General features: G+C 40.8%; 1 protein-coding gene across 7 annotated transcripts in view; it reads left to right on the plus strand.

Annotated features, from left to right (window-relative positions):
- LOC148011547 (DNA binding protein) overlaps positions 1–19,120 on the plus strand; it is a 50,641-nt gene that overhangs the window by 26,342 nt on the left and 5,179 nt on the right. For 4 of the 7 annotated variants that reach the window (XM_087670244.1, XM_087670248.1, XM_087670249.1 and 1 more), the window contains exons 4-9: positions 13,823–14,057; positions 14,150–14,364; positions 14,487–14,619; positions 14,747–17,733; positions 17,895–17,977; positions 18,142–18,351. In XM_087670244.1, coding sequence (XP_087526370.1) covers positions 13,823–14,057; positions 14,150–14,364; positions 14,487–14,619; positions 14,747–17,733; positions 17,895–17,977; positions 18,142–18,351 — 3,863 coding nt within the window. Of the gene's footprint in view, positions 1–13,822; positions 14,058–14,149; positions 14,365–14,486; positions 14,620–14,746; positions 17,734–17,894; positions 17,978–18,141; positions 18,352–19,120 lie in introns of those variants that run through there. The other 3 variants (XM_087670246.1, XM_087670245.1, XM_087670250.1) reach the window with 3 other exon arrangements.

Consider the following 19,120-nt stretch of genomic DNA (forward strand, 5'->3'; position numbering starts at 1 on the left):
ATTTACCACCCATCCACGGAAGGAAGGCTGGTTACAGTCACTCATGGGACAGGGCTATGTAGTTGGAACTTGACTCCTTATAGACTAACCCTATGTGGAATTTGGTTCCTTTGTCTAGTGGCAAGAAGGAATTGCCGTGCAAGTGGATATAGAAGTTGAAAAATATCCTTGGACGCCCTAAGCCCACCTATAAGGCGAGATTGATAGCTAAGGGTCTCAAGCAAGAATATGGTGTTGACTTCGATGAAGTTTTTTTTTCCTATGGCCAAAATGATGATCCTATGCTTAGTGCCAGCATTGGTTGCTCAAGAAGATCTGGAACTTTATTAGATGGATGTAAAGACGGCTTTTCTCCATAGGGCTTTGCATGATGATATTTATATGAAGCAGCTTTAGAGCTTTGAAGAAAAAAGCAAGGAACATGTAGTGTATAAGTTGAGAAAGAGCCTTTATGGCCTTAAGTAGGCACCTAGGGAATGATATCATAAGTTTGATGCTTTTTTACTTTTGCAAGGATATAGCCGTAGTACTATGGATCCATGTTTATACACAAAGAAGGCTCGTGATTGTAGCCTTATGATTTTGGTACTCTATGTGGACGATGTGCTTATTGTTGGGAGTGCTTATGATGGGCTAGATGCCTTGAAAACTCAATTGAAGAAGAGCTTTGGGATGAAGGACATGGGACATGACTTGGATATTCTTGGGATACGCATTACGTGTGATCACTCTAAGGGGCTTTTTTATTTGTCACAGGAGTATGTTTAAATAGTCCTTAAGTGGTTTTATATGTAGAATGGTAAGCCTATTGGCTGTTCTCTACATTCTCATGTGAAGGTTAGTCAGGCTGATTCTTTACAGTTTGATGGGTAGAAGGTCGAGATGGCCAAGGTTCCTTATGTATCGACTGTGGGCAGTTTGATGTTTGCCAAGATCCCTTATCCCTTTGCAGTAGGAGTTGTGGCACACTATATGGCTACACTTGATAGACAACATTGGGATGTTGTCAAGGGTATCATGAGATTCTTTAAGGGCACTACAACTATGCACATATGTTATGATGGCCAAGATACAAGAGTTATGGGGTGCACCGAATTTGATTATGTAGGACATGTAGACAGTAGGAAGTCCACCTTTGGCTATATGTTCACTTTTGTTGAAGGTGTTGTTTCTTTGATGTCCAAGGTGTAGAAATGCATGGCCCTCTCTAATATCAAGGCCAAGTATACTGCAGCCACTAAGGCTTGCAAGGAGGCTCTTTGGTTAGGCCTTGGTATTACCGATGTGGTTTCGGATTCTATGAGTGCTATCTAGTTACCGGTTTTTCATGCAAAGATGAAACACATTGAGGTGCATTACCACTTTATTAGAGAGGTTATTGAGGACAAGTTTGTTGATCTTGTCAAGGATCTGAATTGACCTAAATCTTGCAGATCTACTTACGAAAAATTTCTAAGCAAAGTGTTTTGCCTTTCTTAAAAAGTTGATGGGTCTCGGATAAGATGACATCTTTCCTTATCTTGTTGTACTTATGTACATTTGTACTTTGTCATTTTTTTCTCGTTTTCTTCTTACTAAAGGCACATTCGTTTTTAAGTAGGAGATTGTTGGGGATAAAGGCACTTGTGCCTAGCCGCTCGTGTATTTCTACACTGATAGTACTTGCACACCTCTACATTGCAAGTGGCATGCGCCCATCACTATTACTTCATTCTTTATTTTTTTAGTGAAATTTCGAATAAAGGGAAGGTTGGTCACAGATTGTAACTGTTGGAGTTTTCACATGTTCTTTCTCTTTCTCTCTCTCTCTCTCTCACTCCTTCCACCATAGCTCGCTCTTTTGCTTGTGTGCTTCCACTTTGGTCTCACTCCCTTCAGTCACATGTTGTAGGATTGATCCGTGGTGGTTACAAATCACATTAGCAACCTCTCCTTGCTCTCTAACAATCTCCTTCTCTCTCATAATGGTTAGAATAGACTTCTACCAGCCTCTAAAAACGTTTTTTCTAGTTGTATGGGCAAGTTTTGCCAAGTGGAAGCTTTTTAATCCCATTTTTCAACATTATCCAGTTTATTAAATGTTATCGGCAAGATTAAAGCATCTTAAAATTTCATGTCTCCTTGACACGTAAGAGGTGTACTTATTGTCAAAAGACGGAGCATGACATTAGTGAATCTTGTAAGTGCATTGCATTGAAGGAGGAGTTCAATCTTGCTTTCATATATGAGGTTGTGAACTATTCTCAGTATAAGGATTATACTTTTTTCATTCAATGTTAGTATAATCCTTCTATTCGTGATGCTTGTTTTTCTATCACTAATGCGATGCAGCTTCTACTTGGTATTTTGACAGTAGTGCATCTAAGCACATCACCTCTTGCGGAGCATTACTTTTCCCTCTCTGATGTACCTAAGGGGGGTATAGTCATGTGTGCTAACAATGCCTCTTATGTAGTTAAAGGTATTGGTCATGTACAAGTTGTCTCTGTTTTGGGCACTCCTTTGATATTGCATGATATTCTCTTTGTGCCCGGTATCAAGAAGAATCTTGTTTCCATTTCAACCATTGCAACTTTAGGGTTTTGTGTCATTTTTGATGGCCCTCGATTGCGGTATATGATGATCAAGTTTCTTCTTTCATTGTCTTGACAAGCACCCTCACTAAAGGTCTCTATCGTCTTGATACATATGATCAGTACGTTGTTGAAAATCATATTGACTATGCCTTATTAAGAAATGAATCTTTTCATGATAAATATATATGGCATCAGAGGCTTGGCCACATTAACTCTCAAGCATTGATGAAGCTCCGGTTAGAGGATATGGTCAAAGATCTTCCAAAAATTCACTTACCATTGAATCACATTTGTGAAGGTTGCTTACTTGGTAAGATGTATTGATTCTCCTTTCCTAAAGATTCTCATGTTTATTCACCATCTATTTTGCATCTCCCTCACAGCGATGTTTGTGGTCCTATGCGGACCAAATCCATTGGTGGATTCCTATATTTTGTCACATTCATTGACCACAAATCTTGATTCACTTGGGTATATGGGCTGAAATCTAAGTCCAAAGTCTTCTCTTGCTTCAAGACTTTTATTGCCCATGGTGGAGAACCAAAGCAGCTTTCGCATTCAGACCCTTCACATTGATAGGGGGTGAATATCTTTCCAAATAATTTTAGAGTATCTTGCATCTCAAGGTATTCATCATCAATGCACCATCCCTTACTCTCCACAACAAAACAGAGTAGTGGAATGGAAGAATAGATCACTATGGAGATGGCAAGATGCATGCTGAAGAGTAAGAATTTACCTAATTCTTTTTGGCTCGATGCGATTCTATGTACCATGTATGTTTTGAATAGGTGTTCCACAAGAGCTTTATGCACCATCACTCCTTGTGAGACATGGATTGGCTCCAAGCGTTCTCTCTCCCATATGAGGATTTTCGGATCATTAGCATATTGTGCCTTCTCAAAAAAGGCATAAGCTAGATGACAAGGCTGCTTGCTGCATGTTAATTGGATATAGTGCTGAAAGTAAAGGGTGCTGTCTTTATCAACCCTCTACAAGTAAGGTTATTGTCAGCCGAGATGTTATCTACATTGAAAATGCTTCTCACCCCTTCATAGACTATCAAAAACTGCCTATTATTGATATTTAAGACATCTTTTACAGTGTACTACCACTTTTCGATAATGGTTCCATGGCTGATCCTTCTTCTCAGCCTTCATTTCCACCACCTACATATACATTACAACAGCCTATTCAGCCTAATTTACAGGTACAACAGCATCATGATACCTTGTTTGATGAGCAGTCCCCTATTCATGATTACTTAGAGAGCACACGGACTGAAATCCAGCAGGCCCCTATTCGTGATCACTTGGAGCACACATTGGCTGAAATCCAACAGTCTAAAAGAGTCCCTTGCTGGTTGCTAGACTCTCTTCAGGACAACATGTAGCCTCTTCCTTTGGTTGCCCACACACAAGCCTCCGCTCGTAAGGAACAAGGTAATCTTCTTGCATGTGCATTGGTGACCACAATATGCGATGAAGAACCTCTATGTTATAAAGATGCTTTTTCAAATGATCTTTGGGCAGAAGCTATGAACCCAAAGCTATGTGACTTGCCTCACGGCAAGTGTGCAATAGGTATTAGATGGGTTTATACAATTAAAAGAACGTCAAATAGTTCTACTTATAGGTACAAAGCTCGATTGTTGTGAAGGGCTATGCCCAACAACAAGAAATTGACTTTGAGGAGACTTTTGCCCCTACCTCTCGCATAACTTCCTTGAGGAGTATTATTACCCTTGCTGCCTACTTTCATTGGGAGGTGCATCAACTAGACATCAAGACAACATTTCTCATGGATATCTCATTGAAGAGGTTTATGTTTCTTAGCCTCCACGATTTGTAGTTAAAGGCTTCGAATACAAAGTCTATCGTCTCAAGAAGGCTTTGTATGGTCTAAAGTAAGCTCTGTGGGCTTGGTATGCTCGCATATCTATTGCAATCTTTGTTTACATTTGACATCAAGGATCTGATTTTATCATTCTTGTGCTTTATGTTAATGACATGCTTTCTACTAGGAGCAATGCTGTTCAAATTGCAGCATTTAAGGATGATCTATAGCAAACCTTTGCCATGACAAATCTTGGTCTACTTCACTATTAGTTGGGTATCCAATTTGCCACCCTTGAGGGAGGCATCATTATGACCCGATCCAAGTATATTGGACAGCTTCTTTAGCGCTTTCAGTTTTGAGGATTGTAAACTCGTGTCTACTCTCTTGGAGCTTGGTTTTAGATTCATTTCCGATGATGGTAACAGATATTAGCAAGTTGTTGGATGTTGTTGGGAATAAGGGCCTCGTGCCTTTTAAATGTGCTCGGGTGTGAACACACCCTTAGCACTTGTACTTACACATATATCTATCTAAAAACCTAAAGGTACACACTCGTCATTGTACTTGAAAACGTGCTCACTCTCTACTTTGCTCTCTCGCACTCTCTCTGTCTCTCACTACGTGTAATGACCGTCAGCCTCAATCTCCGTGCCTAATCAGTCCCTACACCCATTCATGTCAAATTTTATGCCCGTGGGTTCATGTACAACAGAAATTGCAGCTAAAATTTTGGGATTCCTCATGTAATGTGATGCACATACCCTTGGAACAGCTGTAATCAGTTGGATAATGCTGTAGCACATGGTTTGGTGCTTCTGAAAATTTAATTACAGATCTGAAATCTGTGCTTTTGCATGGTCATTTATTGCTGATTGGTACTTGTTTGTACCTTGGTCACTTGGGTGACAGTTTGGGCTTGCATTTGCTGGTTTTTTGGTCACATTTGGGCTGAAAATCATGGCTTGCAGCAATGACAACAGTAATCTGATGCACATAAAGAAGCTTGAAGGCGCACATAATTTTGCAGTTTGGCAAAAGCAGTGCTACAATATCTTGTTACAAAAGAAGCATGCAAAGCTGATCAAACCGAAGGGGCAAAGCCTGCGCACATGGATTAGGACGATTGGGATGAGTTAAATGAGCTTGCATGCTCAACCATAGAGCTATCGATTTCTGATGCCTTGCTCTCCAATATTGAAGGTTTGGATTCTGCATATGCTATATGGACTAGATAGAAGAATTGTATGCATCAAAAAGTACTGTAAGCAAAGTGTAGCCAGTTGGTCGCCTTGAAGTTCATGATTGATGAGGAATTTAAGGCTACTTTCTTGCTTTGCATTCTACCAGAGAGCTGGGATATATTCAGGACTGCTATGAGCAATTCTAATGTAATCCTTTTGTATGTTGATGTAGAGAGTGCTCTACTTATGGAAGAGATGAATTGGCAAAATCAATGCATCCAGTAAGTCTTCCAGTGCTTTGCATACTAGGGGCAGATCACAACAAAAGGGAAAATATGATGGCAAGGGACGTAGTAAATCACGTGGCAAAGATGTTGAATGCCATCATTATGGCAAGAAGGGTCACTTTAAACGTGACTGCTATAAATGGAAGAAAGAGAAAGGAAAAGGCAAGAAGACAAATGATAGCAAGGAAGAGAAGAATGACAGTCAACCTAAGAAGAGCAGTGTAAAAATTGAAGAGGTGAATGTAGTCACTCACGACAGTGACAGTGGGAGTGATGTACTCTTTGTCTCTTCACACTTTGGTGCACACGCTTTACTTGCAGATACAAATGATGACATGCATACTTGGATTCTTGATTCAGGTGTTTCCTTTCATGTCACCCCTTATCGTGAGTGGTTTTTCGCTGATACAAGGGGTCGACATGGTGTTGTCCATCTTGGGGACAACTATGCATGTGAGATTGCAGGTATTGGCAGTGTGCAGTTACAGTTTCAGCATGGCTCTTTCTTTACACTTCAGTATGTACGGCATGTACCTCAGCTCAAGAAGAGCTTAATTAGCACAGGGCAACTAGATGATGATGGTTTTCATACCACCTTTGGTGATGGAAAATGAAAGATCTGTAAGGGATCAAGAGTGATTGCCAGAGGTTGCTAGAGTGATACTTTGTATCCACCTCATGTATCTAGTGTGTGTGACCATGTTGTTGCCGTGATCAAGCAGCCAAGCTTTTCTTTGTGGCATGGCCGGTTGGGACACATGAGTCAAACATAAACGAAAGTGCTTTCTCGTTTGGGTTACTTGCGTTGTCTTCATTATGATGATTTTGAGTGCCTTCTCTTCGTTATGATGATTTTGAGCATTGTGATCATTGCATTCATGGAAAACATGCACAAATGTCTCACAAAAAGTCTCTTTCTTTGAAATCTTCTCCTCTAGAGTTAGTACATTCGGATGTATGTTAAATGCTAGGATTATCTTTAGGGGGAAAGAAATATTTTGCCACCTTTGTCGATAATGCTACATGCAAGGTATGGGATAATCCCATTCGTAGCAAGGATGAAGCGCTTGATAAGTTTAAAAAATTCTTGGCATTGGCTGAAAATCAGACAGATAAGACACTTAAGTGTCTTTGCTTTGACAATGGTGGAGAATATGTATCCAAGGCTTTTAAGGCATTTTGCGATAGCAAAGGGATAAAGAGGGAGCTCACTGTCCCTCATAATCCGCCCCAAAATGGAGTTGCAGAGCGTATGAATCGGACCATACAGGATAAGGTCCATACGATGCTGTCTCATGTTGCATTACCCCATGGTTTTTGGGTAGAGGTTGTTATAACAGCCATTCACTTAATTAATCGGTCATCAAACAGGTCTTTGGGGGGGGGGGGGGGGGGAGTTTCCCAAGAAGCGTGGTCGGGCAAGCCACCTTCATATGCTCATCTGAAAGTGTTTGGCTGTGAGGCTTTTGTGTACATTTGTAAAGAAAAACACAGCAAACTTGAGCCAAAGTCTTGTAAATGCATTTTTCTAGGATATGGTGACAAAGGTGAAATGGGGTATAGATTGTGGGATCCCAAGAAGCGGAAAGTAGTACGTAGCAATGACATTATCTTCCGGGAAGATCGCATGCACAAACAGCCCGAAAAGACTGAGGAGGTCCGTAGAGTTGTATTCCGGGAAGAAATACCTTTTGGACAGTAAAATGTGCCCGTTGTACAGCACCAAATACTTGCTGTAAATGAACCTGTAAATGCAGGAAACGATGCTGGAAATGATCAGCCAGCTATTGCCCATGAAAATGAGCCATTACATGTGTAGGAACAGCCAGGACAGCAAGCTGTTAATGCTGATTTGCAGGCTGAAATGCTAGGACAGCATGCTGAAAATGAAAATTTGTAAGAACAGCCAGCAAACAATGACCATTGGGTTAGGAGATCGTCTAGGGCTACTAGACAACCTGACAGGTTTGTTCTTGGTGCAATTGATGTGGTTGACCATGTCATGTTGACAGACTGTGGTGAATCGTCATGCTTCAAAGAAGCAATGGACAGACAGGACAGCAAGAAATGGTATAAAGCCATGCTGTCAGAGATGGAATCTCTTGAAAAAAATGGCACTTGGGACTTGGTGCAGTTGCCTAAAGGGCAGAAAACCCTTCCATGCAAATGGGTTTACAAGATGGTCACTTCTGGTTCCTCACCAAAGTACAAAGCAAGATTGGTTGCAAAGGGGTACAAGCAAGAGCATGGAATTGACTTTGATGAGATTTTCTTTCTTGTAGTGAAGATGACTACATTGAGAACCATTTTGGGCTTGGTTGCAGTTGAGGATATGGAGCTTATCCAGATGGATATAAAGACTGCATTTTTACATGGTGATCTGTGTGAGAACATATATATGCAGCAGCTTGAAGGGTTTGTTGAACAAGGGAAGGAAAAAATGTTAGTAAACTTAAAAGGAGTTTGTATGGATTGAAACAAGCACCAAGAGAATGGTATCATAAGTTTGATACATTCATGTAGTCCCAAGGCTTTCATAGAAGTTAAGTGTATCACTGCTTGTTCTCCAAGAAGGCAGCAGATGGCAGCCTGATTATCTTGGTTTTGTATGTTGATGACATGCTGATTGTTGGCAGGGATACTCATACCTTGGATTCATTGAAGCAAAGTCTTCATGGCAGCTTTGACATTAAGGATCTTGGTGATGCAAATCACATTCTTGGCATGTGAATACTCAGAGATAGATCGAAAGGCTTACTCTATCTATCTCAGCAGGAGTATATCTCCAAAGTTTTGCAGCGTTTCAATATGGAGGGGGGGAAAACAATTGGGGTTCCATTGCTCCATATGTGAAACTTAGTGCAGAGGACAGCCCTACATCTGATGATGAGAAGGCTGAAATGGCCAAGATACCATATGCTTCAGTTGTTGGCAGTTTGATGTATGCTATGGTTGCTACACATCCTGACATTGCCTTTGCAGTGGAAGTGGTTTGCAAATATATGGCAACCCTTGGCAAGAAGCATTGGGATGCAGTGAAAGGTATTATGAGATACGTCAAAGACACAAAGGAGTTGTGCATCTACTTTGGTAAGCAGAAGGCATCTGTTGTTGGCTTTACGGATGCAGAATATGTTGGTCATGCGGATTGCAGGAAGTCCACTTCTGGGTATGTGTTTACTTTCATAGGAGAAGCAGTCTTTTGGATTTCCAGGCTACAAAAGTGTGTTGCAATGTCTACTACAGAGGCAGAGTGTGTGGCTGCCACTGAGACATGCAAGGAGGCTTTATGGCTTTTACGTCTGGTGGGAGAGCTTGGCATCTCAGAGTTACCTGTTCTCCATTGTGATAGTCAGAGTGCTATCTTGCTAGCACGGAATCCTATCTTTCATTCAAAGACAAGGCACATACAGGTGAAGTACCACTTCATCAGAGATGTACTTGACAGCAAGAGCATTGAGCTTGTCAAAGTGCATACAGATGATAACCTTGCAGACCTTCTCACGAAGGGTCTTTCAGCAGAGTGGTTTACTCATTGCCGACAGATGATGGGAGTTGGATAGATATATGTATTTCAGCTTTGTACATACCTAGACTTAGCTGATTCTTTTCTCCTCTTAAGGCACATTGCCTTTAGGTGGGAGGTTGTTGGGAATAAAGGCCTTGTGCCTTTTAAATGTGCTCGGGTGTGAACACACCCTTAGTACTTGTACTTACACATATATATCTATCTAAAAACCTAAAGGTACACACTTGTCATTGTACCTGAAAACGTGCTCACTCTCTACTCTGCTCTCTCGCACCCTCTTTGTCTCTCACTGCGCGTAACGACAGTCTGCCTCGATCTCCGTGCCTAATTGTCCCTACAGATGCTTGATTTATCTATGTCACACGAGGCACGAACTTCAGTTTGCTGTCTCCCAATTGAGTAGATTTATGCACAGCCCTTTAGTACTTCATTCGTTGGTAGTGAAGCATGTCTTTCGATATCTTAAAGGCACCTCAAATCTCTTGGCCTTTTCTACAAGGCTGATTCTTCACTCTCTTTGCATAGATATTTTGATAGTAATTGGATTGGATGTTCAAAAATTCTCATGTCTCTCATAGTGGCAATTGCTTCTTGGATATATCTCTTGTTTCTTGGTTCAGCAAGAAATAAACTACAATTGCTACTTCCAGTTGTGAAGCTGAGTATAGAGCAACGTTCAAAGCCATAGTGGAGTGTGTTTGGCTCTGCAAGTTACTTGCTTATCTTCATGTCCACTAGATGGCTTTGACATTTATCTACATTGACAATTAGAGTGCTTTGGCCATTGCATGGAACCCAGTGTTCCATGGCCACACAAAGCATATAGAAGTTCATTACCATTATGTTCATGAGCGGATGTTAGTTGGAGAAATAGAGTTGTTTTACATATCCATTAAAGACAACTTGGCAAATCTTTTCACGAAGGCTTTTCTTGACCAAAGCTCTAGGCTTTTCGGCAAGCCTTGAACTTGATTCCATTTTTTTCCATGATTTGTCATACTTTGTATTGTCATAGCTTGCTTTATCCACTTGGATCAACTTGTGCAACCACGACCTTATATTTTTATTTTCTAGGGACCCATTTCAATGAGGGGGGTTGCATCTCATGGGCTACGTGTTGATGCCCTTTGATCCACGATCTGGGCTCCCTAGGCATTTAAAGTGTCATTAAATGTAGTTGTTCCCCTTGTGTCCTAGGCACTAAGTGACACTAGGGTCAGGGTCTCTTTTAGGGTTTCGTAGGATGGTTAAGCTGTTAGGGTTATTATTTTATTATAAAAAGACACTTTGTTCCTTAATGGCACATAGGTGTGCCATTATTGATTTTGATTGCCAACGGTGTTATATTCTCTCTCACTCGTCAATACGTCACCTTTCTTTTTGTGGTTGAGCTATTGTGCATGGATTAATTCATTGATTATCTTTCATTTTTTTTCAATTAATTGCTCAATTACTTCATGCCTTGGCCAACATATAAGGCCATGTCAAAGATGATTAACAATAGACTCTACCCTCCCTTTACTATAGATCATTCATGATGCTCAAGCAGGCTTTGTCCATGATTGGAGCATCTTGAACAATATCTTTATCTTCTTTAAGGCCATGGAATCCTAGCATAGTGGGCTGGGCATTGTAATGCTTCTTTTGGAATTTGAGAAGCCTTGGGACCTCTTGAAGGTATCATTCTTGGGTAGTTTTTTCGTAGCTGTGGACTAGCAATGTCTCAATACTTTTCAAAACAACTAGTTGTAGAGTGATTAACAAGAGGATGGTAGGCTATTCATAGATAGAGGGTAGTAGGGTCTAGCTTTTTGTGACCTCCCTTGGAAAAAGATTTGTGTCATTGGGTTATAGGGGAAGTTGTGGAAGCTAGATTTGCACGTTGCTTGGTTGGACATTGAGGAGTGGTGGCTTTGGATGTGGGAGGGCTGAGTCTTGGATGAGTTGGATAGAGATCTAGGGCGCTAAGCTAGAAATGATGCATTTCACATTGAACCTTAGTTGGCTCATTTCAACAGTCCCAAAGCTCAAACTTCAATTCTAATGAGAGTTATTGTGTTCCATAAGCAAACGCCCACAGTTTGGTTGGTTCCTCATCTATAAATAGATGGTGTGCTTAGTCACTTGGCATCCCCGTTCATTGAGTTCAGCCTGCCCCATCCAATCTTTACTAGTCAGTGGTTGCTAACTCCATCACCTACACTACCGCCTGTCTTCAGCCCTTAGTGCCTTCATTTCCAGCTGTCACCTGCTCTATTGGAGGTGACTACATACTGTCTTTTGCTCCATTTGTCAGCATCCTACACTGCTCCATGACCTGATCATTGTATATTTCTGCTGTCTACAGCCTGATGCCTGAATGCTGGTCACCGTTCTCTGCATTGGACAGCTTCCTCAACTATTCCCGCTGCTGGCCGGCTGTTCTCAGTTGCCATCTTGCCTGTCCAGCCTTGGCATACAGCTGCATTTTCAGCCTGATCAGCCGCCCTGCTGCCATATAGGTCTTAGAGGTCATAGTTTGCTCCTACTCACTCCTACAGGCTGCATTTTTGCTGCCTGCCCATTTATCTTAGCTACAACTGGTGGTTATAGCACTCTGGATCTGTCTCTAGTGGACACCACCTTCGACACCTCCCTCAGCCTGCTACCACGAGAGCCACAGCTCTGCCTGTGAGTATTTTGTATGGACATTCACTTACTTTCAGCATTTATTTTGTTTCATTAGGGTTTTTCCCTCTCGATTTTGTGTTTTCTCATGAGTAATTTAGTTGTGTTTGTACATTCTACATTTTCTTAGTGCAAACCTTAGCATATCTTCACATGGGGGAGTGGAGCTGGCTAGTTTCTTCAGTTTCAAAGTCTTCAGTGAGCTTCTTTGCTTGCATAGGATGTATCAACATGGATATATTGATGCCAAATGATATCGATTGGGCCCCCACCCATAGCTGACATTGGGTAGAGTGAAGCTTTACAGAGATCTTTTGACTACTTTTTGGAGGTGTGTATGGGACAGCCAATAAAGATGCTGGCCATAACTTAGGCCTTGGGTGCCTGTTAACTTGTGCAATTCGATGATTTCTTCCCTTTTTCCAGTGCACCAGTGACCAAACGAATTACAATTGATGTCGTCTACTCATACCTTTCCTTGGAGAATCCCATTCTCTAGTACCTTGCCATGTAAAAAAAGTAAGGAGACTCCAAAATGCATGTTGTCTCTAACATAAAACGTGTATAACATTGGTGGTATTTTCTCACTCAGCATAGAGACTTTCTGTTGCTTGGTTAAAGAGCCAATCTACACATTTATTGAATTTTTAACAGGAGAACATGGCTCATGCGAATCAGCAACTTCACTATCAATGTCAGCCCTTTTTGAATTCGATTCCATTCCCCATATCCTATCTCCTGCAACTTTCTCCCCAAAGTCACATCCAATTTCTTGCAGCTTCCTTTCACATTCAGGGGAGCTGCAATGCATTTCTTTATCCAACATCTTTTGAGGCCTAGAATATGGGCTCTGAGCAATGATTACCATCTCATACATGAGGAGAATAGCTGCACTGCATTATGCACACTCCTTTTAGAGAGTTTTCACAATGGTAATATGCTTTTGCTGGTATTTTTGCTTTTGCAATTCCCCTAAACTTATCAAGGAAAAGAAGAGGCTTCCATTGAAAGCTGCAAAATCAAGAAAGAAAAGATGAATAAATGTGGAAGTATATAGAGAGTCTGCAATTGATATGGGTGTAAAGAGGAGGTTTGAAGATATTTAATAATAGTCTGGGAGCATCTGTTTGTTAAATATAGACCTCAGTGTCTTGTCAAAGACCGGGTCCAAAGAAAGTTCTTTCTAGATCATGAGAAAAGCCTGTGTATCCTGCATAAGGAATTGCATGGTATTCATCCTGAATCACCTTCCAAAGTTAATTAAGAACATAGTTTCTGATTCATGAAGGATTCTTCTTTAATAAGCTAGGAGACATGGAATAAGTTTTCTCAGACCTCTTTGGGAAGTGTCAATTAAAAAATGAGTAGTTTGTGCATCTCATTTGGTTATTTTGAAGAACAAGAAAATGCTTGAGACTTTCATGATCTGTATTCATGGTAAGGGATTGGATCAATAATTATTTCTGACAACATTATTACCTCCCATTTATAATGCACTTGTCATCAACTCGTTGTAGCTTTGAGTTTCTGGAGCCATAGTTCCTTGAACCCAAATGTTTTGCTAAATTGCATTACTGGGACCTACTTTGGTTGTTGTTTGAACCCTGTAAGCCAACAATTGCTTCCATATTTTGGAGCAAATATCTGTTGTGTTCAAAACTTAAATAAAGTTTGAGTTGTGCAGGTCTTTATCTAAGCTTGATTCTATTGACCACTATCTTTCTGGTCTTGCCATAATTGCAGCTATTTGGATTCCTAAATCCTTTAGTCCAACGGTTGCTACGAGAGCTAGTCTCTTCTCATGATGGAGAGGCCCAGCCCAGTAATGAAACATTCAAAAGTAGTGAAAAATTAGACACAGCAGTGTCAGGAAGACTAAGCAAAGTCAGCATAGAAAGAGCTGTACCCACAAGTTTGAGCTGGAGCTCTTCAGGCTCTTTATCAGTCAGAAAGTCAAGAACATCTATAGTTAATTCCGGTGAGTGATGCTTGGTCCACTTGAATAGTCTGTTATACAAAGTCAGGTAAAGCTGCGAAATTGAGCTGTTCATCCATCATACTTTATTTCAGCTTCACACACGGGTCCCTCTTACAACTTGTTGCTAAATTCAGGAAGTGGTCATCCTGTGATGGAACAGCGAGCCATCTCCTTTAAGAAGCAGACCAAAAAACCTGCATCATCAGATCCATCTCAAAGTGCCAATAATATTTTGTTAAACAAAGATGTACAGGCAATGGGGATTCAGCAGAAATGTTACAGCAAGCACAGTACAGTCAAAAGCAAGGTATGATAATACAGCAAACAGCATTTCTGCTGTTAAGGAGATTTGTTTTCTCTCATCAATTTTGTTTTTGTTTGTAAACTGCACTCTAAGGATCGTTTCATTTACCGCATTAATCAAAGCAGGATACAAATCAAGGATGTGTTTCACCAGCTCGTTTTCAGGCTCGAATGTCAAAAACTGGTGGAAGGAAATGCTTGAAGCTTGCAAAACCAGCAAAGAAGTCAGAGGATATCTTGAGACCAGAAAATGATGCAGGTAAATCTTGTGTGTACTTTCACAATGTCTAGTAGTCAAAGTCAACTGCAATGCAATGATTTACTAAGCACAGGTTCTGTTTTGAAAGCTAACCATAACTGAAAGGGAGAACATGCATAAAATAAAGGTGTGAAGGAGGTCCAATCAAATGATTGTGCTGGAAACTCCGAGGAGCAAGAAGTCAATGCTCAGTTGACCAATGGAGCCAGTTGTATACCTTCCTCAACACACAAAGCAACTAAATCAAGTCAGCTACAGGAAACTGATGATGGGATTAATGTGCGCGTCTCATCTGAAGAATTGAAACCTGCGGAAGAGAAGAACAGGGACTGTGACCCTGCTTTTCCAGAGGGACTGGGTGCTATGGTTCCTGATTCTTTTGATGATTTATCTTTTCAAACACCAACAACAACAGTCAAAGCAAAAGCACAAGTATCAGATAAAGGGCTTTATAATGTAGACACTATCACATGTGAAGCTAGGAATGGTATACTATCTAAATCTGAGGCATTTACATCTCTGACAGGCTTGGAACATATCATTGAAATCCCTGACACATATGATGGGGTGTCTTCCCAGCAGTTTTGTGGGAGGGACAGGGGAGTGATATCACTAAGCTTGAATGTGCATGAAAATGCTAGGAGCAGCAGTGACTGTATCTGTAGCCACCCTAAAGCTTCCAGTTTGCTTTGTGCAAATACACCCCCTCAAGGTGTTTGTGAGAATCTTGAGGGTGGGGAGAAACCTCAATTAATGAATTGCATATACTCATCGAAAAAAGATGAGCTTGTCCACGCAATTATTCCTGATTCTTTTGAACTGGACTGTGCTTTGCCACCGACCAAAGCTGCAAATGAAGAGTCTAGGTCTGTGGAGAAGATTTCATGTATGCCTGAGCTTGTTCCAGGGAATGTTGCTCTGAAGAATCAGACAGTTTCCAATGGAGGAGGGTCGAATGTTGCAGAAAACAGTGAATCTAGTGAGGAAATTGCAGATAAGGGTGAGTCTGATTCGTTAGGGCAAGAACTGACGACGTCCATGATTACACTTTTACTTCCACAGGCTGTTAAACTCTTGAAGAAAAAAAGAACAAAAAATAATACACTTGGTTCAGTGACGGTTCATGAAGCAGGGTGCAGAGAAGCTAGAGTGTTGATGGTGACTCCAGACGCAGGTCTTGATGTTTCAACAGGTAAGCCCAGCGTTATGCCAAACAGTAAACCTTTTTTGGCTGAGTTGGATCAGATGAAACATTCTCCTGAAAAGAACTCATCTGATGAGACTTTACTTTTGCCTAAATCAATGCCTGTGACCACAGATGTTGATGTAACAGAAGATTGTGATGACCATTCAATACCATGTAAGACCAATGCTATAGGTGTTATTAAAGAAACCCATGAAAGGAACTATGTGGATTGTATCCAGCTACCCAATGCTCGATGTACAGAAAACTGTATCAAAGGAAATGAGGATACACTCCCCCCAGGAGGAATGCTTGTGACCACAGAGGCTAATGTAAACGAAGTTTGTGAAGGGGCACCATGTGAGGCCACTGTTGCAGATGCTATTATGGAATTGGATGAATGTTACTCTTTGAATGGTATCCAGTTGCGAAATTCTGGATGTACTGAAACCTGGAAGCAAGGAAATGATGTTTTGCACATGAACAACCAAATAATATTGTCGAGTACTCAAGAAATTATTCAAAATGTTCCTGAAGTTAAAACAAGCATTGTACCAGTCTTGAACAACTTACCTGATGATCAACAAATTGACAAAAAAAACTCCAATGTTTCAGAAAACCACTTAGCTGGACCATTTGAAAGCCAGCAACAAGCTAAAAATCATGATGAAGATCTCAGTTTTAGCTCTGCAGGCTTCAAACATCTGCATCCTCTGCGGAGCATGATGGAAATTCATGAAACTCAGTCAGTGGATGGAATTCATTTCCCAAATGTTAGATCTATGGAAAACCAGAAGAAAGGAAACAGTGTTGTGCATGTGAATGACCAAAGGTTTTTGTTGAGTCCTGGGAAACCGATTCAAAGCATAATAGAAGAGAAGTCCAATCTTTGCCCAATCCTGGAACACTCGTGTGATTTGCAACAAGCTGACAAGGATGATTCTAATTGTTCCAAAAAGATTGTCATTGGACCGTCTGAAGATCAGCTACAAATGACTATTTCTGATCAATTTGATGTTAGCTCTCCGGAATCCAAAGATCTACATCCTGCTTTACTAGAGGATGAGCACAGCAAGCTGTGTACTGACAGTGCGACAGGCAGGTTTCAAGTTGAAGAAGCATTATCACCTCAAGTGGATAGCTGTGAGATCAGAGCAACAAATATACAACAGGGGTTGCACTTGGAAGATCAAGTTGTGGACCATGAATGTGTGGAATCTTCTGCTTTGATAAACTTAGACATGAAAGTTCCAAGTATGAAGTCACCAAAGTCCTCTCATGTAGTACAGATAAACTGTGACTTGGCAAGGAACCTGGCCAGTAATGAGATAATTGCACAGATGAATATTCAGAAGCATCTAGTGTCCTTGAGAAACTCTGATATTCAATCAGATAGCAAACAAAGTACAGACAATGAAGACACTCCAGCTGTGCCTTCTATCGTGAAAAAGGATACTCCAATGACTTGCCAGATTGATGTTCCAAGTGTGGAAAAGATTGTACTTCTATCACAAGGCAACTTGATTGATAAGGTCAAGAATGAGTCTCTTGATCAAGCTGACAAGTCTTCATTGCATGGAAGGAGTAGTACTTGCCCCAAAGTACTGGTCCATGAAATGGATGCGTCTGAAGCTAGTGATGTCTCTCTTGTGGAAGACTCTATGATAAATAGATCATCTGTGATGCGTAATCTCTCGTTTCACTGTCCTTTGGAGCCAAAAGTCTGCTTGGAACATCCGATGCCTATTCTAGCCATGAAAGTAAACTTTTATAAAGACAAAGCTGTTGTCTTGGTTTGCTGTGGTTTCCATAACACCAAGTCAAGAAACCTTTTTTTATATGAAGCAGTAGGAAATGAATGCAGGCTTTCCCTTATCAATGCCATAACCGTGGAGGTTTCTGATACTGTGCCCGAGGCATCCGACAAAGAGGTACACATTAACAATGGCATTTCATGTTTATCCAATACCACCTTAAAAATGAAGCTTCTTTCTTTTTGCATGTAAGATGAAAAATGCCATCTTTTTTTGCTTTACTCCTGATTTTGATGTAGACATTGAGGATTTGTGAAGGACTGTCTTTTCTTTTTCAGATGGCTGAAGAGAATGGGATACAATTAACATTTGATGGTCATGAACTCATTTTACTGGACATGTTTCGTGTTAATGAAACTAGGTGTGTGTGACCTATGTGCTCTGCATAGCTGGTGTTTGAATTTTAGCCATTCTAGATGGATTATACTTGCTCTTCATCTTTTAGTAGGGTTATGTCTGCTCTTCATCTTACTTTCCTGTGACACCATAAATGATCAGTTAGTTTTGGTTTTTATTTGTCTGCAGAGAGGACATGTGCGCCTTTCCGGAGAGTTACACTGATGCAGAAGTTTGTGGTGTGACTGTCTTCTCATTTGCCAATGATCAAGTCTCTGTTCTTACCAGGCTGAAATCTTGTATTCACATGTTTTGCGTGGTCTCGCCCATGCCACATTTGATAGTTTCTGGAGGAGAAAGGGGTCATGTGTGTGGTTGGTACATGGATTCTGATTGGAGGTCTTTCCCCCACCCCCACCCCCAACTTTGAACCAGTGGTTTGAAAGTAATTGTCCAGTTGTTTGCTCTACTCAGAAAATCAGTGTTCATGTTTAAGTATGTAAAGATGAAGTTTCCCTCAAGATAAACAACATAGAATCATCAAGGTGTTAAGTAATTTCTTATTATAGTGAAAAGGTTACATGTATCATGACTATTAAAAACAAGGTTAAGGTACACTGGGTTGTAACTGTCTAAGCCAAGAATTGGGGACACAACCTGCCTCGCTATGATTCACTCCAGTGGTGAATGTGAATCTCTTGACTTCAGTCTACTTCCTGAATATTTTATCACCTGATTTGGATTGCTCCAAAGGGCATACACAAGCTGGCATTCCGGGCAGCCTTATATTGTTTGAGTTTGTGATTCTTCCTTTTGGGTGGCCCAATGTATTGGCAGACTTATTCAAGCTTATGGCCTGCTGTGTGAGTGTTGCAGCCTGTGCTTGTGATACCTAAAATTCTTTTTCTTCTTGATGATGTCTTTTGTTCATGTCATCATTCATGTCTTGAAACGAGCATTATGACTATCTGATGAGAGTGCTGCGGCTTTTGTAGGAGAAAGAGCTTTTCTTGAAGTAGAGGTTCAAAGCTGCCCATGGTATTGTTTTCCTATTTGAGGCACAAGGTCATATTTTATGATTTTAAGAAGGTAAGGTAATCGTGGCATAGCTTTGACCCAGAGATGCTCAAGAGCTCTGCATTGCTTGAGATTGATGCTATTCTATAGG

The sequence above is a fragment of the Lygodium microphyllum genome, chromosome 28 (assembly GCF_053477565.2).
Source record: "Lygodium microphyllum isolate KBCC chromosome 28, Lygodium_microphyllum_v1.1.10, whole genome shotgun sequence".
NCBI lineage: Eukaryota > Viridiplantae > Streptophyta > Polypodiopsida > Schizaeales > Lygodiaceae > Lygodium > Lygodium microphyllum.